The sequence below is a fragment of the Balearica regulorum genome, unplaced genomic scaffold, assembly GCF_011004875.1.
Source record: "Balearica regulorum gibbericeps isolate bBalReg1 unplaced genomic scaffold, bBalReg1.pri S41, whole genome shotgun sequence".
NCBI lineage: Eukaryota > Metazoa > Chordata > Aves > Gruiformes > Gruidae > Balearica > Balearica regulorum.
This window is the reverse complement of record NW_022679031.1, coordinates 276584-295935: the sequence shown is the minus strand read 5'-3', so window position 1 is coordinate 295935 and position 19352 is coordinate 276584. Positions and strand designations below refer to the sequence as shown.

The 19352-nt window shown below is 63.9% G+C and overlaps 5 protein-coding genes across 7 annotated transcripts; 2 read left to right on the top strand and 3 right to left on the bottom strand.

Annotated features, from left to right (window-relative positions):
* Positions 1-315: 315 nt before the first annotated feature.
* TM7SF2 (transmembrane 7 superfamily member 2) lies at positions 316-3875 on the top strand (the record flags this gene model as incomplete). Its single annotated transcript, XM_075741460.1, has 6 exons — positions 316-413; positions 918-1031; positions 2090-2249; positions 2649-2729; positions 2800-2922; positions 3691-3875. Coding segments are annotated over 6 exons (737 nt in total), but the record flags the coding sequence as incomplete, so codon positions are not given.
* Positions 3876-4367: 492 nt separating this feature from the next.
* Positions 4368-6080, bottom strand: ZNHIT2 (zinc finger HIT-type containing 2). The gene has a single exon (XM_075741480.1). The coding sequence runs from the start codon at positions 5658-5660 to the stop codon at positions 4584-4586; it is 1077 nt and encodes a 358-aa protein (XP_075597595.1). The 5' UTR covers positions 5661-6080; the 3' UTR covers positions 4368-4583.
* A 171-nt stretch (positions 6081-6251) lies between these two features.
* FAU (FAU ubiquitin like and ribosomal protein S30 fusion) lies at positions 6252-8130 on the bottom strand. The gene is made up of 5 exons (XM_075741482.1): positions 8019-8130; positions 6913-6993; positions 6679-6826; positions 6529-6584; positions 6252-6410 (listed from the first exon to the last, which is right to left on the bottom strand). The coding sequence occupies exons 1-5, from the start codon at positions 8064-8066 to the stop codon at positions 6285-6287; spliced, it is 459 nt and encodes a 152-aa protein (XP_075597597.1). The 5' UTR covers positions 8067-8130; the 3' UTR covers positions 6252-6284.
* A 16-nt stretch (positions 8131-8146) lies between these two features.
* Positions 8147-10100, top strand: MRPL49 (mitochondrial ribosomal protein L49). The gene is made up of 4 exons (XM_075741483.1): positions 8147-8245; positions 8832-8943; positions 9642-9766; positions 9848-10100. Exons 1-4 carry the CDS (start codon positions 8162-8164, stop codon positions 9977-9979), a joined length of 453 nt encoding a protein of 150 aa, XP_075597598.1. The 5' UTR covers positions 8147-8161; the 3' UTR covers positions 9980-10100.
* Positions 10101-10884: 784 nt separating this feature from the next.
* On the bottom strand, positions 10885-19305 carry LOC104642995 (pre-mRNA-processing factor 39-like). Of its 3 annotated transcripts, none has more exons than XR_012833236.1 (14): positions 19139-19305; positions 18489-18790; positions 17919-18044; positions 17529-17647; positions 17261-17428; positions 16783-16969; positions 16576-16683; positions 16326-16490; positions 15265-15391; positions 13738-14011; positions 13120-13304; positions 12928-13002; positions 11183-11303; positions 10885-11106 (listed from the first exon to the last, which is right to left on the bottom strand). XR_012833236.1 is itself a non-coding variant. In XM_075741475.1 (14 exons), the coding sequence occupies exons 1-14, from the start codon at positions 19254-19256 to the stop codon at positions 11041-11043; spliced, it is 2124 nt and encodes a 707-aa protein (XP_075597590.1). In that variant the 5' UTR covers positions 19257-19304; the 3' UTR covers positions 10885-11040. The 3 variants fall into 3 exon arrangements, 2 of the variants coding, with proteins under 2 accessions (XP_075597590.1, XP_075597589.1); XM_075741475.1 differs by having other exon boundaries at positions 13743-14011; positions 19151-19304; XM_075741474.1 differs by having other exon boundaries at positions 13743-14011; positions 19139-19300.
* Between the last annotated feature and the right edge of the window lie 47 nt (positions 19306-19352).

Here is a 19352-nt window from a genome sequence, read left to right as displayed (position 1 = left end):
GGGGGGGTGCTATGGGGGGGGTGGTGTCCTGGGGGGTGCTGGGTGGGTGCTATGGGGTGCTGGGGGGGAGTGGGGGGCGATGGGGGGGGTGTCCTGGGGGAGGCTGGGGGGGGTGTCTGAGGGTGCTGGGGGGGGGCTGGGTGGGTGCTATGGGGTCCTGGGGGGGGGGTTGTCCTGGGGGGGGGGGCTGGGTGGGTGCTATGGGGTGCTGGGGGGGGTGTGGGGGCTGACTGTGGGTGCTGGGGGGTGCCACTGGGGGGCTGTGGGGCACCCCTGGGTGCTGAGGCCATGTCCGTGCCCCCCCCCCCCCCCCAGGACACCCCGTGTACGAATTCTTCGTGGGGGGGGAGCTGGGGACCCCCCTGGAGCCCCCCCGGCCCCTCAGCTGGGAGCGGCCCGGCCTCTGCGCCTGGGTGGGGGCACTGGGGGGGCACTGGGGGGACTGGGAGGGATTGGGGGGGCACTGGGGGGGGGCACTGGGGGGACTGGGGGAGGATTGGGGGGGACTGGGAGGGACTGGGGGGGGATTGGGGGGCACGGGGGGGGGCATTGGGGGGACTGGGGAGGATTGGGGGGACTGGGGGGGATTGGGAGGGACTGGGGGGGGCATTGGGGGGACCGGGGGGGGCACTGGATGAGAAAGGGGGGGGCACGGGGGGGGACTGGGATGGACTAAGAGGGGCTGGGGGGCGCTGGGGGGCTGGGGGGGGGAAGGGGGGGCGGTTGGAAGGACGTGGGGGGGCGAACTGGGATTGCTGGGAGGAACTGGGATGAGGGGACACCGGGCAGGGGAGGGGTAACGGCCCCCCCCCCCGTGTCCCCCCCCCCCCGTGTCCGTGCCCCCCCCGTGTCCGTGTCCCCCCCGTGTCCGTGTCCCCCCCGTGTCCGTGTCCCCCCCCCCGTGTCCGTGTCCGCAGGGGCTGGTGCTGATGCTGGCCCTGGGGGAGCAGCACCGGCTCCGGGGGGGCCCCTCGCTGCCCCTCGCCCTGGTGGCGGCTGCTCAGGGGCTCTGGCTGCTGCGGCGTCTGCAGGTGGGGGGGGGGCGTGGGGGGGTCCCCCGTGGGTGGGGGGGGGGAATCCCCCGTGGGTGGGGGGTTTTGGGGTTTCCCCCCCGTGTGTGTGGGCCCCCCTCCCCCCCATGGAGGGGGGTGTGGGGGGTTTGGGTCACACACACCCCCCCCCGTGAGTGTGGGGTTTTGGGGGGGGTCCCCCGTGGGTGGGGGGTTTTGGGGGTTCCCCCCCCCGTGGGGTTTTGGGGTCCCCCCCGTGGGTGTGGGCCCGCCCCCCCGTGGAGGGGTGTGGGGGGGTTTGGGTCACCCCCCTCCCGTGGGTGTGGGGTTTTGGGGGGGGTCCCCGTGGGGGGGGGGGTTCCCCGTGGGTGTGGACTCCCCCGTGGGGGTCTGTGTGTGATTTTGGGGTGCCCCCCCATTGGTCTGTGATTTTGGGGTCCCCCCCATGGGGTCTGTGTGTGATTTCGGGGTCCCCCCCATTGGTCTGTGATTTTGGGGTCCCCCCCATGGGTCTGTGTGTGATTTTGGGGTGCCCCCCCATTGGTCTGTGATTTCGGGGTCCCCCCCATGGGGTCTGTGTGTGATTTTGGGGTGCCCCCCATGGGTCTGTCTGTGATTTTGGGGTGTCCCCCCATGGGTCTGTGTCTGATTTCGGGGTGTCCCCCCATGGGTCTGTCTGTGATTTTGGGGTGTCCCCCCATGGGGTCTGTGTGTGATTTTGGGGTGTCCCCCCCCATGGGTCTGTCTGTGATTTCGGGGTCCCCCATGGGTCTGTGATTTCGGGGTGTCCCCCCATGGGTCTGTGTGTGATTTCGGGGTGTCCCCCCCATGGGTCTGTGATTTTGGGGTGTCCCCCCCCATGGGTCTGTCTGTGATTTCGGGGTCCCCCCCATGGGTCTGTGATTTTGGGGTGTCCCCCCCATGGGTCTGTGATTTCGGGGTGTCCCCCCATGGGTCTGTCTGTGATTTCGGGGTGTCCCCCCATGGGTCTGTGTCTGATTTCGGGGTGTCCCCCCATGGGTCTGTGATTTTGGGGTCCCCCCCCATGGGTCTGTCTGTGATTTCGGGGTCCCCCCCAGGTGCTCCGTGGGGCCGCCCCGCGCGGCCCGGGGGGGTTCGTGGGGCTGTTCGTGGCTCTGGCCTGGCTGCCCCTGGGGGGGCCCCTCCCCGCCCTCCTCCTGCTGCGCCGCCCCCGCTGCCTGCCCCTGCCTGCGGCTGCTGCCTGCGGCCTGCTCTACGGTGCGGGGGGACTGGGGGGACTGGGGGGGGAACTGGGGGGGAATGGGGGGGGAAACTGGGGGAAATGGGGGGGAAACTGGGGGGGGAATGGGGGGGGAATGGGGGGGGGGAAACTGGGGGGGGACTGGGGGGAAACAAGGGGAGATGGGGGAACTGGGGGGGGAATGGGGGGGAACTGGGGGGGAATTGGGGGGACTAGGGGGGATACTGGGGGGGAACAAGGGGGACTGGGGGGGGAACTGGAACAGGGGAGACTGGGGGGACAACGAGGGCACTGGGGGGTAACGGGGTGCCTGGGGGGGGATGGGGCAGGTACTGGTGGGACTGGGAGGGAACTGGGGGGGACTGGGGCGGGTACTGGTGGAACTGGGGGGGTGGGGGGTGCTGACCCCCCCCCAGCCGTGGGGTTCTGGATCTCCCACGGCGCCACGGCCCAGAGGAGCCTCTTCAGCCGCGACCCCCACGACCCCCGCGTGGGCGGTGAGTGGGGGGGGGGGAGGGGCCCGGAGGGTGTGTCCGCCCCTCCCCCAACCCCCCCTCCCCCCCCCAGGTCTCCCCACGGTGCCCACGGCCACGGGGCGGCTGCTGCTGGCGGGGGGGTGGTGGGGGCTGGTGCGACGCCCCGATCACCTGGGGGAGCTGCTGATGGCGCTGGCCTGGAGCCTGCCCTGCGGTGAGCCCCCCCAGACAGGGACACCCCCCGAGATGAGGACACCCCCCCAGACAGGGACATCCCCCAGAGACAGGGACACCCCCCAAAATGGGGACACCCCCCCAGAGACGGGGGGACACCCCCCGAGACGGGGACACCCCCCCCGAGATGGGGACACCCCCCGAGACGGGGACACCCCCCCGAAATGGGGACACCCCCCCCGAGACGGGGACACCCCCCGAGATGGGGAGACACCCCCAGAAACAGGGAGACACCCCCCCAAAATGGGGACACCCCCCCAAAAATAGGGAGAATCCCAAACCAGGGACACCCCCCCCCCCAAGAACGGGGAGACGCCCCAAACTCGGGACAACCCCCCCCAAACAGGGAGACCCCCCCCGGGTGCCTGGGACCCCCCCTGGGTGCACACCCCCCCCCCCCCCAGACCCCCCTTGGTGCCCCTCTCAAAACAGGGCGTCCCCCTAAGTGCCCCCCCGCGTGTCCCCCCCCCATGCCCCAAACCCCTCTGGGTGCCCCCCCACATCCTGGACCCTCCCTGGGTGCCCCCCCCAAACCCCCAGACCCCCCTCTCAACACGGGGTGCCCCCCCCAAACCCCCAGACCCCCCCTCTCAACACGGGGTGCCCCCCCCCAGACCCCCTCTCAACACGGGGTGCCCCCCCCCGACCCCCCTCTCAACACGGGGTGCCCCCCCAAACCCCCCTCTCAACACGGGGTGCCCCCCCAGACCCCCTCTCAACACGGGGTGCCCCCCCGTGCCCCCCCCAGGCCTGGACCCCCCCCTGGCGCTGGTGCCGGTGCTGGCGGGGGCGGCGCTGCGGGAGCACCGGGCGGCCGTGGCCGAACGCCGGTGCCGGCGGGAGCTGGGCTGGGGCTGGGAGCTGCTCTGCCGCCGCGTGCCCCACCGCCTCCTGCCCCACATCTACTGACGCGACCCACGGCGCGACCCACGGCGCGACTCGGGTGTCTGCGCCCCACATCTCTGCACCCCACATCTCCACGCCCCACGGCAGGACCCAGACTGCGCCCCACATCTCTGCGCCCCACATCTCTGCGCCCCACATCTCCACGCCCCACGGCAGGACCCAGACTGCGCCCCACATCTCTGCGCCCCACATCTCCACGCCCCACGGCGGGACCCAGACTGCGCCCCACATCTCTGCGCCCCACATCTCTGCGCCCCACATCTCCGCGCCCCACGGCGAGACCCAGACTGTGCCCCACATCTCTGCGCCCCACATCTCCGCGCCCCACGGCGGGACCCCCACCCCTGTGCCCCACGGCCTCCACGTTGCCCCTGCCCGCAATAAACCCCCTTTTCTGGCTTCGTCAGCATCCCCCGTTCGTTACCCCCACAACTAATTAGCCCCCCCCCCCCCATTAGCACCCCACATTCCTTAGCAGCTCTGGCTCGTTAGCGGCTCTGGCTCGTTAGCGGCTCCGGCTCGTTAGGCTTCGGGTTTATTCCTGGGGTAGTGACCCCCCAAAACAGGCCCGGGGGGGGGGGGGGGGCCCCGGGGTGTGTTTGTTCGTTAGTCCCGTCCCTTAACGAGCCGCTTTCCCAGCGCCGGCTCGACCTCCGTTCGTTAATCCGGTTCCTTAACGATCACGTTCTCTCCCTCACGCCGTTCGTCCCCGCGCTCGTTAACGAGCGCCGTCCGTTAATCCAACTCCTCGATGAGCTTCTTCTCCCTGGCCCCCCGTACTCCGTTAACCCCGCCGCTAACGAGCTCCGCCTCCGTCATGGCGGCGTGAACGCGTCGCGCCTCACCCGCCAGTCGCGCCAACGCCGCCGTCGCCGCCGCCGTCTCCCGGCTCCACGCCAACAGGTACCGACACTTCCGCCGGGCTTTAACGAAGCGACGTCGTTCCTCCTCCTCTAAACCGCGTGCTCCCTTTCGTAACAACCCTTCCAGGTGACCCAAAGCGATGACGACGTCGGCGTTCCCTTCCCCGTCTCGTCCTTCCAAGAGCTCGACGACGGCCAAAACCGTCCCGGCGTCGCCCAAAGGGCATCGCGGGTAACCGGCGGTTTCGGCGTCGTATCGGGCGACGCCGAGGGCTTCGGCGACGGAGGAGAAAGGACGCCGGGAGCGGAGGGCGGCCGAGACGTCGATGGCGGCGGCGGGGAGTTCGGGGAGAAGCGTCTCGTCGCCGGCGTGCAGGCTGAGGGCGAAGGCGTACGCGTAAAGGACGTTGGGAAGCTGGAAGGGGAGAAGCGGGGAGGGAGGAGGGGCGGGGAAGCTGCTCAGAGCGGGGATGATGGCGGGGAAAGGGGGTGCGGGACCGACCGAGGTTCCCTCCTCCTCCTCCTCCTCCTCTCGGGTTTTTGGCGGCTCCGCCGCGGGTTTGGGTCGGTCCCGCCGCCACCACCACGGTCTCCAGGGCGGCAGGAGCTTCGCCGCCTCCCCCGAGTTTAACAACCGGTGAAAATCCGCTTGTTCCGCCGGGCTGAGACTCTCCCACAGGTCGCGGCCTACGCATCCACTCGAATCCTCGGCCTCGCGTAGTTGCTGTAGCCGGTGGAAGGCGGAGTCCAGGCGGTGACGGCTCGGCGGGGTATCCCGCTCGGCTTCCAGGGCCTGTAGCACCTGTTCGCGGTAAAAGGCCTCGGCGCAGCCGCCGTGGCCCCGGTAGCAGCTGAGGGAGCAGAGGCGGCGGTTGCAGCGCGGGCAGGTGTACGGGGCGGCGGCGGCACCGCACAGGCCGCACGGCGCCTCCTCACCGGGCGCCGCCATCTTGGCGAATGACTCTCGTCTCTTCCGGTTCCGCCTCGGCTATTTCCGGTCACGCTTCGGCGCCGCTCGGGGAGCCCTCGGCTCGCCCCGCCCTCGCTTCGGCGCCGCTCGGTAGTACTCGGCCCACCCCCCCGCCCTCGCTTCGGCGCCGCTCGGTAGTGCTCGGCCCACCCCCCCGCCCTCGCTTCGGCGCCGCTCGGCTCGCCCCGCCCTCTCTACGGCTCCTCCCACTCCCGCTCGACTCCGCTTCGGCTCTTTCCGTCCCCGCTCGGCTCTCCCCCGCCGTCACTCGGGTATTTCCGGCAGCGCTCGGCTATTTCCGCCACCCCATGCACAACCCCTCTCCACACACCTGTGCGCTGCTCCCATTACCACCAACACCCCCCCCGGCTAATTAGCTCTAATTACCTCTCTCTCGCTAATTAGCTGCCCCCCACCTACTCAGGGACTCGCTTTGGCCCTCGAGAGGGATTGTTTCACCCCCCCCACCCCACTTAAAACTCCTTAAAATTCCCCAAATAAAGAAAACCCTAAAAAAAAACCCCCAACCCCACCAAATCCCAAACCAGCCCCAAAAAACCACAAACTGGCCCCAATTCTGCTGCCGTTTACTGAGCCCGGCGCTCAGGAGTTGGCGTTGGGCCCCTTCTTCTTCCCGAAGCCGGGGACGACGTTAACGAAGCGGCGGTTGTACTGCATGCGCCGCTTGGCTCGCCCCGTCTTCTTCTTCTTCTTCTCCTGCTTGGCCACCTGAGAAAGAAGGGGGAGGTGTCCCCAAAATCAAGGGGGGGGGTCCCCAAAGCCGGGAGGAGCCCCCCCAGAGCTGAAGGGGGTCGCAAAAATCAGGGGGGAGCCCCCCCAAACTCACCTTGGGGGTCTGGCCCCTCACTTTGCCGGCACGGGCGAGGGAACCGTGGACTTTCCCTGGGGGGGGGAAGGAAAATGGGGTGTCAGGGGGTTCGGTTGGTTCGTTAGGCTAACGAGCGCCCCGGTAATTAGTGCCCCCCCCCAAACATACCCCCCAGGAGGCGCGTGGAGACCTCCAGGGTGGCGAATTCGGGGAGGGGGCTCTGTCCCAGCACGGCGCCATCGTCCAGGGGGGTCCCGGCAAAGAGCAGCACTTGGTCCTCGGCGGGGGGGACGCCCGGCAGCGCCGCCACCCGTGCCTGGGGGGGGGGACAGGGACACGGGGGGGGGTCAGTCACCCCAAAAAAGGGGTGTATTTGGGGGGGGGCACCCCTGAAGGGCTCACCTTGATTTGGGCGACGGTCTCGGTGCCGGAGACCTCGATGGTGTGGAGGGACTGGGCGCGGATGAAGAGCTGCATGGTGGGCTGGGGGGGGGGGAGCAAAAGGGGGGGTTAGGGGGGGTTAGGGGGGCCCCCTCCCTAAAAAAAAAAAAGAGGGGGACCCCCAGGGAAGAGAGGGGGACCCCCAGGAACAGGAAGGGGGGTGAGGGGCTGTTCTTGCTGCCCCCCCAACTCAAGAGGAAGCCCAGGGGTGTCCCAGTCCCTGCGGTTCTGCCCCGGGGGGGGCGTTTTGGGGGGCTGGGGGGGGGGTTACACACCCACTCCCCGCCCAAAGCGACTTTGGCTCCTGGCAAAGGGCTGCGGGGACAAAGGGCTGCGGGGGGGGGGGGACACGGGCACGGCCGGGACGCTGGCAGCGCCTCGGGGGGCACATACACACACACACCCCCCCGCCCGGTTTTGGCCCCCCCTCCCATTTTTTTGGGGTCCCCCCCAGGGTCTCCCAGCCCCCCTCCTCTGTGGGACTCTTGGACCCCCCCAAAGAACTCTCAGACACCCCCCCCAGGGCCCCAAATAACCTCCCAGCCCCCCCAAAGCCCCTCAGACCCCCCCCAAGGCCTCACAGCCCTTCCTAGGTCTTTCAGAGCACCCCCAACCCCCCAAAATCCCCTCAGTCCCCCCAAATCCCCTCAGACCCCAAAAAAACTCTCAGACCCCCCCAAAATCCCCTCAGTCCCCCAAAAAACTTCTCAGACCCCAAAAAAACCTCTCAGACCCCCCAAAAGCCCCTCAGTCCCCCAAAAAACCTCTCAGACCCCCCCAGATCCTTCCGAACCCCCCCAAACCCCCTCAGACCCCCAAAAAACCTCTCAGACCCCCCCAGATCCTTCCGAAACCCCCCCAAACCCCCTCAGACCCCTCCAAAAAAACCCTCAAACCCCCCAGACCCTCCCTAACACCCCTCAAACCCCCCCGACCACCCCAAGATCCCCCCCGAAAAACCCCTCAGACCCCCCAAAACCCCTCAGACCCCCCCAAAACCCCTCAGATTCGCCCCAAATCCCCCCAAAACCCCCTCAGCCCCCCCCCGGGCCGCGCCCTCCCCTCACCGTCTCCTCAGCAGCGACCGCGCCGCGGAAAAGGGCGGATCTGCGCATGCGCCGGGGCTTTAGCGGCGGCGCGCTTACGTCACACGCCCGTGCGTCAGTACGTCCGTACGTCCTGACGTCGGGAAGGAGGTGGAGTTTCCAAGATGGCGGCGCTGGCGATGGCGGCGGCCGGGCTGGGACGGCGGCTGCGGGAGTTCGGGGGAGCGGTGGGACGGAGGGGGGTGAAGGTAACGGGGGGGGGGGATTTGGGGGGGCTGGGAGGGGATTGGAGGGGGTTTGGGGGGCTGGGGGGGATTTGAGGGGGCTTTGGGGGGATGTGGGGGGGATTTGGGGGGGCTGGGAGGGGATTGGAGGGGGTTTGGGGGGGATTTGAGGGGATTTGGGGGGCTGGGGGGAATTTGGGGGGATTTGAGGGGATTTGGGGGGCTGGGGGGGATTTGAGGGGGCTTGGGGGGGATTTGGGGGGGCTGGGAGGGGATTGGAGGGGGATTTGAGGGGATTTGGGGGGGCTGGGAGGGGATTGGAGGGGGTTTGGGGGGCATTTGAGGGGATTTGGGGGGCTGGGGGGGGGTTTGGGGGAGATTTGAGGGGATTGGGGGGGCTGAGGGGAGGGGGGAGGGGCTGGGGGGGCCTGAGGGAGATGGGGGGGAGGGGATTGGGGGGGTGGGGGGCTCGTGAGGGCAAACTGTGGGGGAGGGGGAGACCCTGGGGAGGGGGAGGGGGAGATGTTTGGGGTGACCATCCCCCCCTCTCCCCCCCCCCCCATTTTTCCAGACCCCCCCCGCCCCTCCCCCCCTCCCCTCCCCCCCCCAGGATTCGGCCGCCGACTTCGCCCTCGTGCAGCGGCTGCTGCCCCCCACCCGCGTGCCCCTCCCCCCCCCGCACCCCACCTACCCCACCCCCTCCGGCTGGAGCCCCCCGAAAGGTCAGTTGGGGGGGGGGGGGGGGGGGCACAACCCCCCCTTCTGCCCCTCCCCCCTGGGGGGGCCATGCCCTAATGAATGGGGGGGAGGGGGGCGTTTGGGGGGGCAGTGGGGGTATTTGGGGGGGCAGCGGGGGGTATTTAGTTTGGGGGGGCACCGGGGGTATTTGGGGGGGCACTGGGGGTATTTGGGGGGGCACTAGGGGGTAGTTTGGGGGGCACCGGGGGTAATTGGGGGGGTACTGGGGGGTATTTAGTTTGGGGGGGCACTGGGGGTATTAGGGGGGGCACTGGGGGTATTAGGGGGGGCACTGGGGGGTATTTTGGGGGGCACCGGGGGTATTTGGGGGGGCACTGGGGGGTATTTAGTTTGGGGGGGCAATGAGGTTTATTGGGGGGGTATTTATTGGGGGGTATTTACCTTCGGGGGGGCAGTGGGGGTATTTGGGGGGGCAATAAGGGGGGGTTTACCCTGGGGGGGGCAATTTGAGGGGGGGTATTTGGGGGGGGCAATAACAGGGGAAATACCCGGGGGGGGGTTAGTGGGGGGGCAATAGGGGGTTTTCGGGGGGGGTATTTATTGGGGGGGGCAATAGGGGGGTGGGGGGGGATTTGGGGGGGCAATAAGGGGGGGATTCACCCCGGGGGGGGGTGTTTAACCCCCTGGGGGGGTCCCACAGTTTCTCGTTGCCCCCCCCCAGGCCCCCCCCTGCCCCTCCCCTACTTCGTGGCTCGTTCCCGCCTCCACAACTTGCCCGTCTACGCCCGGGTGGTCAAGGGCAACCGGCGCCTGACGCTGCTGCGCCACATCTGGGGCAACATCTGGGTACGGGGGGGGGGATTTGGGGGGGGTGGGGGGGGGTTTTGGGGGGCTACAAGAGGGTTTTAACCCCCCCCCCCCCCCCAGGAACTGGAGCGAGACCTGCGGGAGGATTTGGGGGTGACGGACGTGCAGGTGAACGAGGTGACGGGGTGTCTGCGCATCAGGGGGGGCTGCGAGCGCGAGCTGCGGGCGTGGCTGCTGCAGAAGGGCTTCTAGCACCCCAAAATTTACCGGGGGACCCCCAAAATGTACCGGGGGGGGTGCCCCAAAATGTACCTGGAAGGCACCAAAATAGCGCCAAAGGACGCCGAAATAGCCCCCCCAAAAAAAGGCTGAAATTAAGGCGGGAACCCAGAATCGAGGGGGGAAGGAAAAATGGGGGTGAAAGGGGGACCCCGAAATTGGGGGGGACCCCAAAATATACCAGAGGACCTCGAAATGTACTGGGGGGGGCCCCAAAAGAGGCTGAAATTAAGGCGGGAGCTCAAAATTGGGGGAAGACGGTGAAGGAAAAAATGAGGTGAAATGGGGACCCCAAAATTGGGGTGAGGGACCCCAAAATTGGGGCCGGAGTTGCTTGTTGAGGGGTGCAGGGACCCTGAAATGGGGTTAAAGCGTCTCTGGAGAGGAAGGGGCGCCCCAAAAAAAGAGACAGAAACCTGCCGCGACGTGGTGCGCACCCCAAAACTGGGGTCTAAGCCCCCCCTTGAGTGGAAGGGGCACCCCAAAACGAGATGTCACCATGGGGGTGTACCCCAAAAACGGAGATGCAACCCCCACCCCTCTGGAGCGGAAGAGGAACCCCCCAAAAAAGAGACGGAAACCTCCCAGGCACGGGGGTACCCCAAAAACTGAGTCCGACCCCTCTCGAGGGGAAGGGGCACCCCGAAAAAGAGACACGAACCCGCTCCGACACCGCGTGTACCCCAAAACCTGAGCGAACCCCCCTCCTGAGCGCCAGACGTGCCCCCAAGACGACGCAGGCCCCGCTCCGACACCGTGTGCACCCCAAAACCGGGGCCAGACCCCCTCCCGAGCGGACGACGTACCCCAAAACCAGCTCTGGCACCGTGTGTACCCCAAAACCACCATCACCCCCCCCCCAAATAAACGCTGCCGCATTTAACGTGCCGCCTCTTTATTTACATCGCCCCAGTTGTGAAATTGGGGGGGGGGGGGGGGGTGTTCCCCCCCAAAAAATGTGCAGAAATGGGGGTTTCTGGTTTTTAAAAAAAGGGGAGCGGGGGGGGAAGTTGGGGTTCGGGGGGGTCCCCGTCTCAGCTCTGCGAGTAGTACTGGTTGTAGTTCCACGGCGACTGGTAGCTGTAGGCGCCGTAGCCGTGCTGGGGGGAGAAAGGGGGGGTCAGGGTCACCCCAAAAGTGGCCTCCCCCCCCCCCCCCCAGCCCCCCCAGACTGACCTGGTACCAGTAGTTGTAGGGGGTGGAGCCCACGTCCCCCCCCGAGGCGGAAAAGCTGAGGGGACCCAAGAGGCCCGAGGAGTCGTCGGGGCGGAGGCGTTTGTCGTCGGGTTCGTCCGCGCTGTGGGGGGGAAATGGGGAGATTTGGGGGGGATTGCAGGAAAAGAGAAATAGGGGGGAAATGGGGGAGATTGGGGGGAAATGGGGGGGATTGTGGGAAAAGAGAAATTGGGGGGAAATGGGGGAAATTGGGGGGAAATTGGGGAGATTGGGGGGATTGTGGGAAAAGAGAGATTGGGGGGAAATGGGGGAAATTGGGGGGATTGTGGGAAAAGAGAAATTGGGGGGAAATGGGGGAAATTGGGGGGAAATTGGGGGAAATGGGGAGATTTGGGGGGGATTGCAGGAAAAGAGAAATAGGGGGGAAATGGGGGAGATTTGGGGGGGTTGTGGGAAAAGAGAGATTGGGGGAAATGGGGGAGATTGGGGGGAAATGGGGATTGTGGGAAAAGAGAGATTGGGGGGAAATGGGGGAAATTGGGGGAAATGGGGAGATTTGGGGGGGATTGCAGGAAAAGAGAAATAGGGGGGGAATGGGGGAGATTTGGGGGGGTTGTGGGAAAAGAGAGATTGGGGGGAAATGGGGGAAATTGGGGGGAAATGGGGGGGGTTGTGGGAAAAGAGAAATTGGGGGGAAATGGGGGAAATTGGGGGGAAATGGGGGGGGTTGTGGGAAAAGAGAAATTGGGGGGAAATTGGGGGAAATTGGGGGGATTGTGGGAAAAGAGAGATTGGGGGGAAATGGGGGAAATTGGGGGGAAATTGGGGGGATTGTGGGAAAAGAGAAATTGGGGGGAAATGGGGGAAATTGGGGGGAAATTGGGGGAAATGGGGGAGATTTGGGGGGGTTGTGGGAAAAGAGAAATTGGGGGAAACGGGGGAAATTGGGGGGATTGTGGGAAAAGAGAAATTGGGGGGAAATGGGGAGATTTGGGGGTGATTGTGGGAAAAGAGAAATTGGGGGAAATGGGAGAAGTTGGGGGAAATTGGGGGGAATGGGAAAAATTGGGGAGAAGGGGGGAAATTGGGTGAAATTGGAGGGAAAGGGGGAGATTTGGGGGGAAGGGGGGTAAATTGGGTGGAAATGGGAGATATGGGAGAGATTTGGTGGGAATTGGAGGAAATGCAGGGGAAAAGGGGAAAATTGGAGGGAAATTGAGGGAAAAGGGGAAGAATTGGGGGAAAGGGGGGAGATTTGGGGAGAAGTGAAAGAAATGCGGGGGGAAATTGGGAGAAATTGAGGGAAAAGAGGTGAAAAGGGGAAGAAATGGGGGGAAGTTGGGGGAAATTCAGGGGAAATTGGGGGAGAAAGGGAAGAATTGGGGGAAATTCAGGGGCAAATTGAGGGAAAAGGGAAGAATTGGGGGAGAGTTGGGGGAAACGGGTGAAGTTGGGGGGAAAGGGGCAAAGTTGGGGGAAAAGGGGAGGAATTGGGGCAGAATTGGGAGGAAAAAGAGCAGAATTGGAGGAAAATTAGAGGGGAATGGAGAGGAATTGGGGGGGAAGGGGGAAAAGTTGGAGGGAAATCATGGGGAAAGGGGAGAAACGGGGATTAAACCAGCAAAGCTGGGGGATAAACCCGGGTGGAAAAAAAAGGGGCGGGGGATAAAAGGGAAAAATCAAGACTAAAAGGGGCAAAATTGGGATAAAAAGGGGCGAAATCGGGACCAGAGGGGTCCCCTCACCCGTTCTCGGGGGCTCTCTTGCGCGCTGCGTGTTGCTTGAGGATCTTCTGGTGCTCGTCGTACGCCGTCAGCAGGCTGGGGGGGGAGCGAGGAGAGCTCAGGGGGGGCAACGTGGGGGTCTGGCCTCTTTTTTTTGGGGGGCTATGTGGTGTTTTTTGGGGTTTTTCACACCCCCCCCCCCCAGATCCAAACCTGTGTATATTGGAGCCGAAATCCTCGAGGAACTCGACGCGGCGCTGGGAGAAGACGAGTTTGGCTTCGTCGGGGAGGGGGCTGCGCAGCGCCCGCTCGAAGCAGCTCATGGTGTTCCCTTCGTTTTGGCGGACGTCGGCCCCGAATTCCATCTCCAGGAGGTTGGCGTGGAGCCGGGCGTTGTCCTGGACACCCCCAGTTTGATCAATTTGGGGGGGAATCCCTGGGATTGGGGTGAGGGGGGGACCCTGAGGGGGGTTTAGGGAGCTCCTGGGAAGGTTTTGGGGTCCCCAGTGGGGTTTGGGGGGACCCCAGGGGTGTCTGTGGAACCCCGAGTGGGATTTAGGGAGTCCTGAGTGGGTTTGGGGGCACCTGAGCTGGATTTAGAGCCCCCCCCGTGGGGGTCTGTGGGACCCGAAACAGGCTTGCGGGTCCCCAAAAAAGGGTGCGTGGGACCCCCAAACAGCACTTACGGTGTGCGCGAAGCCCGAACGACACCCCCAGATCCCCGCGGCTGCATCCCCGGGAGCCGAAATCCCGTCCCGCCGCCCCGGCATCGCCCCCCCCCATCCTTTCCCGTGATACTCGTTAGTGATTCCCTAACGAGCTTTTTTCTACCTCACCGGCTCCTTTTCCAAAGCTTCCACCAAGACCTTGCGAGCTTTCCCGAGGTTTTTCTGTACTTTGCAGGCTTGCCGCGCTAATTTGACGGCGTAGAAGGAAGCGAGGGGCAGCCCCTCGTTAGCGCGCATGGCTTCCAGCAGCAACGCTTCCGCTTCCTCCAGGTTTCCCTGCCGCCGCTCCAGGCTGACGCGGCGCAGCCGGACCATGGCCAAACCCGGCACCGTCTCCTCGAAACAGCGGAGGATGCGGCGGGCTTCGTCCAGGTTTCCTGGAGAGGGGCGGGGGGGGGGAGATGAGGAGAGGAAGGGGGGAAGGGGGGGGTTTGGGGGTTCCCAAGGAGGGGTTTGGGGGTCCTCAGGTGGTTATGGGGGTCTCTGGGGGTTCCCAAGGGGGGGTTTGGGGGTCCTCAGGTGGTTATGGGGGTTCATGAGGGGGGGTTTGGGGGTCCTCAGGTGCTTATGGGGGTCTCTGGGGGGGTTTGGGGGTTCCCAAGGGGGGGTTTGAGGGTCCTCAAGTGGTTATGGGGGTCTCTGGGGGGGTTTGGGGGTTCCCAAGGGGGGGTTTGAGGGTCCTCAGGTGGTTATGGGGGTTCATGAAGGGGGGTTTGGGGGTCCTCAGGTGGTTATGGGGGTCACTGGGGGGGTTTGGGGGTTCCCAAGGGGGGGTTTGAGGGTCCTCAGGTGGTTATGGGGGTCTCTGGGGTGGTTATGGGGGTCCCCAAGGGGGGGTTTGGGGGTTCCCAAGGGGGGGGCTGGGGGTCCTCAGGTGCTTATGGGGGGTCTCTGGGGGGGTTTGAGTGTCCTCAGGTGCTTATGGGGGTCTCTGGGGGGTTTGGGGGTCCCCAAGGGGGGGTTTGGGGGTCCTCAGGTGGTTATGGGGGGTCTCTGGGGGGGTTTGAGTGTCCTCGGGTGGTTATGGGGGTTCTCAAAGGGTTTTATGGGGGTTCTCGAGGGGTTTTATGGGGGTCCTCAGGTGGTTATGGGGGTTGTCGAGGGGGCTGCAGGGGTCCCTGGGGTGTTTTGGGGGTCCCTGGGGTGTTTTGGGGGTCCCTGGGGTGGTTATGGGGGTCCCCAGCTGCAGCCTTGTCCCCTCCCAGTGGCCACAGAAGCTGCTTTTTGGGGCTAAACCCACCCAGAGTGTTTTGGGGCGAAACGTGGCTCCTGTGTCCCAAAACCAGGAATATTTTGGGGTGAAATTTGACGTCTCAGCCCAGGAACAGAGCGTTTTGGGGCAAAATGCAGCATCTTGGCCCAAAAATAGGAGCAATTTGGGGTGAAATACAGTGTTTGAGCCTGAGAATGGAGCGTTTGGGGGTGAAACGTCTCCTCCACCCCGAAACGGACGTGGTTTTGGGTTGAAATCCGTCATCCCGGCCCAGACCCGCATGGTTTCGGTGAGAAACGGGGTGTCTCACCTCACCCCCGAGCCCGTTTTGGGGCCAGCTGTGACCCTCATGCCCCCTCAGAGTCCCATTTCCGATCCCTCCGCGCCCAAAATGAGCCGTTTTGGGGATTATTTCACCTTGTTTCTCCTCAAAAGCCGCCCAGAGCAGGTGGATGTTGGGTTTCCTGGGCAGGTGGTAACCGCACGCCCGCTGAAAAACGCTCCTGGCCCCCGTCACCGTGTGGTTTTCCAAATATTTTGTGTACTGCAGGGAAAAAAAGGGGGAAAAAAGGGTTGGAGAGAGGGGAGGGATGGATGGGGGGAGGGGGGCTGAGGGGGGTTCCCCTCCCCCACTGTGTTTGGGGCTGGGGGGGGGGTGTGAAAAAGAGCAAAAAAAATTAACAGGAAATAAATCAAGTTGGTAAAATGAAAGGAAAAAAAAAGGAGAGGGGAGAAACACACCCCAAAATGAACCGGGATTGTTGGGGGGGGTGTGTCTTTGGGGGGTTATGGGGATTTTTTGGGGGGGGGGTTTGGGGCGAAAAGGGGCACGAGGGGGAAACAAGGGACTTTTTTGGGGGGGTGAGGGGGTTTTTGGGGGGCTGAGGGGGCTTTTTGTGGGGGCTGAGGGGTTTTTTAGGGGGTAAGGATTTTTTTTTGGGGGGGAAGGGTGGTTTTTTGCGGGGGTGAAGCATTTTTTAGGGGAATGAGGAGTTTTTCGGGGGGATGAGAGGGATGAGGGGGGTTTTTTGGGAGTGGATAAAGGGTGGTTTTTTGAGGGATGAGGGGTGGGTTTTGGGGGGATAAGGGTTTTTTGAGGGGGCAAGGGTTTTTTTTGGGGAGATGAGGATTTGGGGGGGATGAGGTGGGTTTTTTAGGGGAGGACAAGGGATTTTTGGGGGGGCTGAGGGGATTTTTGGGGAGCAAGGCATTTTGGGGGGAGACGACAGGTTTAGGGGGGGCTGAGGGGTGTTTTTTGTGGGGGATGAGAAGGTTTTTTGGGGAGTGATGTGTTTTTTGTGGGGATGAGGGGGCTTTTGGGTGGCTTGAGGGTTCATCAGGGGGTTGAAGCATTTTTTGGGGGGGATGAGAGCAGTTTTTTGGGGGATGAAGGGGTGTTTTTTTGGGGGGGCCAGGGAATTCTTTGGGGGTGAAAGCAGGGGCGCGTGGGGGCGCGCGTCGGGTCGCAGCGGACTCACCTTGATCCAAAACTCCTCGTAGAGGGCGCAGGCGATGACACAGCGTTCAAAGAGGACGATGGTGCGCTCGTGCGAGCCGGCCGCCATTTCGTAATCCAAATAATCCCGCCAATTCCGTAACTGCGCCCGCTCCAGCGGCTTCACGTGGAAATACGGACGTTTGATCTGCCAGGAAAATCAGGGCGAAGGCGTAAAAACGGGGCCAAAGCGTAAGAAGGGGGCGGGGGGAAATCGATGCAACCCTACGTACCCCGTCCTCAAAATTCCAGCGTTTGCTGACTTCCGCCTCGTTTTGCGCGTAGATTTGTTGCCGCATGGAAATTACCAGTTCCCGGATTTTTTCCTGGTCTAAATCGCCCTGGGAATTCAACGGGATGCAGGTGGGAAACGGGGGTTCCCCTAGAGATACCCCCTCTCAAAAAACCCACCCCAAAAAACGCCGTTCTTGGGCGTCTACCTGGGTTTCTGCTGCCGTCGCTTTCCCCTCCACGCCGGGGGGTAGATCCTCTCCCGGCGGCACTTCCGTCCCTTCCGGCTCCGGCGGTTTCGGCACGGGATCGGTGGCCAGTTTGGACTGGACCCAGAGAAGCTCCTCCGGGGATAAAATATCTTTCGGGGGGTTATGAAGAACGTGTTCCTTAAATCTGGCGGGGGGAAACAGGGGTTAAAAAACGGGGGGGCCGCGCCACTGGGACACGGAACGGTCACGATTCGGCCGTGGCGGAGGACCGGGGAAGCTTCCCCGGCACGTCACGGTGTTTTCCGTAGGGATTTTTTTACCGCTGCGGATGTTTTCTACGGGGAAATTTAACCACCGGGATGTTTTAACACAGGGATTTATTTCCCACGGGGATATTCAGGGGTTTTTTTGGGGTGTGTGTGTGGAATATTCTGCGTCCGCGGCGGTATTTTCCGAGGCGGAACGGGGTACGTACTTCTCCCAGTGATGGTTGTAGAGTTGCGTGGGCATGGAGAGGACGCGGTCGTAGATACCGGTGACGGCTCGTAAATCCCCCTGTTCCTTTTCCCATTCCACGTAGAGTTCCCATAATTTATCTGAACGGAAATCCATCCCAGCTGCCGCTACTGCCGCTTCAAAAACGCTAAAGGAAAAGGAAAAAAAATAAAATAAAAGAAATAAAGGAGAAAGCGGGAAAGATTAACGACGGCGGGAAGCGTTTACGGTTTCATGCGGTGACTTACCCGCGGATTTTTTGGATGGATTCGGGAAGATTCATGTCCAGGGTGGATTGGAGGTAGGAGATGTAATGAATCCATAGATCCATGCTGAGGGGGATGGACTGCAGCCCCCGCTCAAAAACCTGCCGGGACACACACACACCGAGCGTCATCGAGTGTCCCCCCCCGCCGCGAGATCGGGGAGCCCCAATGAAAAAATGGGGTGAAACAACCCAAAATCCCTCCGGCGGAACTGGAAACGGGTGAAAAGTCAGCCGGCGACACCCCAAAACGATTCGGAAATGGCGTTTTGACGGCAAAAGTAGCGTAGAAACGGCGCGGACAGCCCCAAAGAACACCCCGGGGATCCCCAAAAGACCAAAAAAAGGGGGGGACACCCCAAAAATAACGCACCTCCTCGGTTTCCCGGCTGCAGTCGAAGCGACGTTCCATGTCAGCGTATTTTTTCCAGTAGCCGTAGCAGTAGGGGTAGTGGGCGAAAAAGGCGTCGAAGGCTTTGCGGGCGGCAAAAAGGTGGTTCTGCGGGGGCGGTTTTGGGGTAAAACCAGGTGGTTTTGTGACAATAATAACAGCGGGTTAGCGTTAGGGGTCTTCTAGGGATCCACGCGTTAGTCGAGATTAATAATTACGCAGCAAAAATTAACTCCATTGCGATGAAAACCGGCCCCGGGGTGGTGGATTCCACGTGGTTTGTGCCAGGGTGAGTTTTAATTAGGGTTTTAACGAGGCTGGTGGCTCAGGCTGAGCTTTAACGAAGGTTTTAACAGGGCCGGTAGCTCAGGCTGAGCTTTAACGAAGGTTTTAACGGGGCCGGCAGCTCAGGGTGACGTTTAACGAAGGTTTTAATGGGGCCGGCGGCTCAGGGCGACGTTTAACGAAGGTTTTAACGGGGCTAGGGTATCGGGGCGAGTTTTAATTAACGTTTTAATGAGGCCATCGAGCTTTAAGAGCGATTTTAATTACCTCTTGCTCGACGTACTGCAGGAGCTCGGTCCAGGCGGTGAAGTCGTGGGGGTTGCTGCGTGCCGCCTGCCAAAACTTCTCAAAATCGAGGGGGTAGGTGGGGGTGGGCTCCTCCGCGGGGGGCTCGAGGTCTCGGGGGGGCGGGGGCTCTTCGGGTGCGACCGGGGGGGGCTCCTCGGGCTCGGGGGGGGCGATGGCGGAGCCGTTGCAGCTCTGTGGGATTGGGGGGGGGGGGGCGGCAGCGTCGCTCTGTTCCTCCTCGGGGGGGGTGGGGGCCGGGGGGGGCAGCTCGGCCACGGGGGCTGCCGGGGACACACACGCACACGATAACGCACCGTGAACGATGGGTGCCCTCACCCCACGCGTGGGGGGGGGACCCCACAGTCCTCGTGACCCTCTGGCGCTACCCCCCCCCCCGTACCCCACTGCACCCCCATCCCGCTCCATTAATCTCAGCCCCCCCCCAATTACTCCCCACAAATCCCACCTGCCCCCAGACCCCCCCGCAGCCCCACAGCTCCCTCCCCAGCTCGTTCCCCGCCTCAAATCCCCTCAGCTCCCCCCGCTTTACCTCACCTCACCCCCCCCAACACTCCTCCCCCCGCCTCAGCTCAGCCTCCAGCACCCCCCAAGCCCTCTCCCCTCCTCACCCTCCGGCTCACCGGGGGTCCCGGTGTTGCCGGTACCGCCGTCTCCGCCGTCCCCCAGCGCTCCCTCGGCCCCACCGCGGCCCGGACTGGCCGGAGCCTCCGGCCCCTCCGCCGCCATCTTGTCACTCCCCCCGGCACAACGCGCATGCGCCGAGCCGGGAACCCGGATGAAGAAACCAACGAGAAGGCGATAAGGCAGAGCGGTGACGGGGGG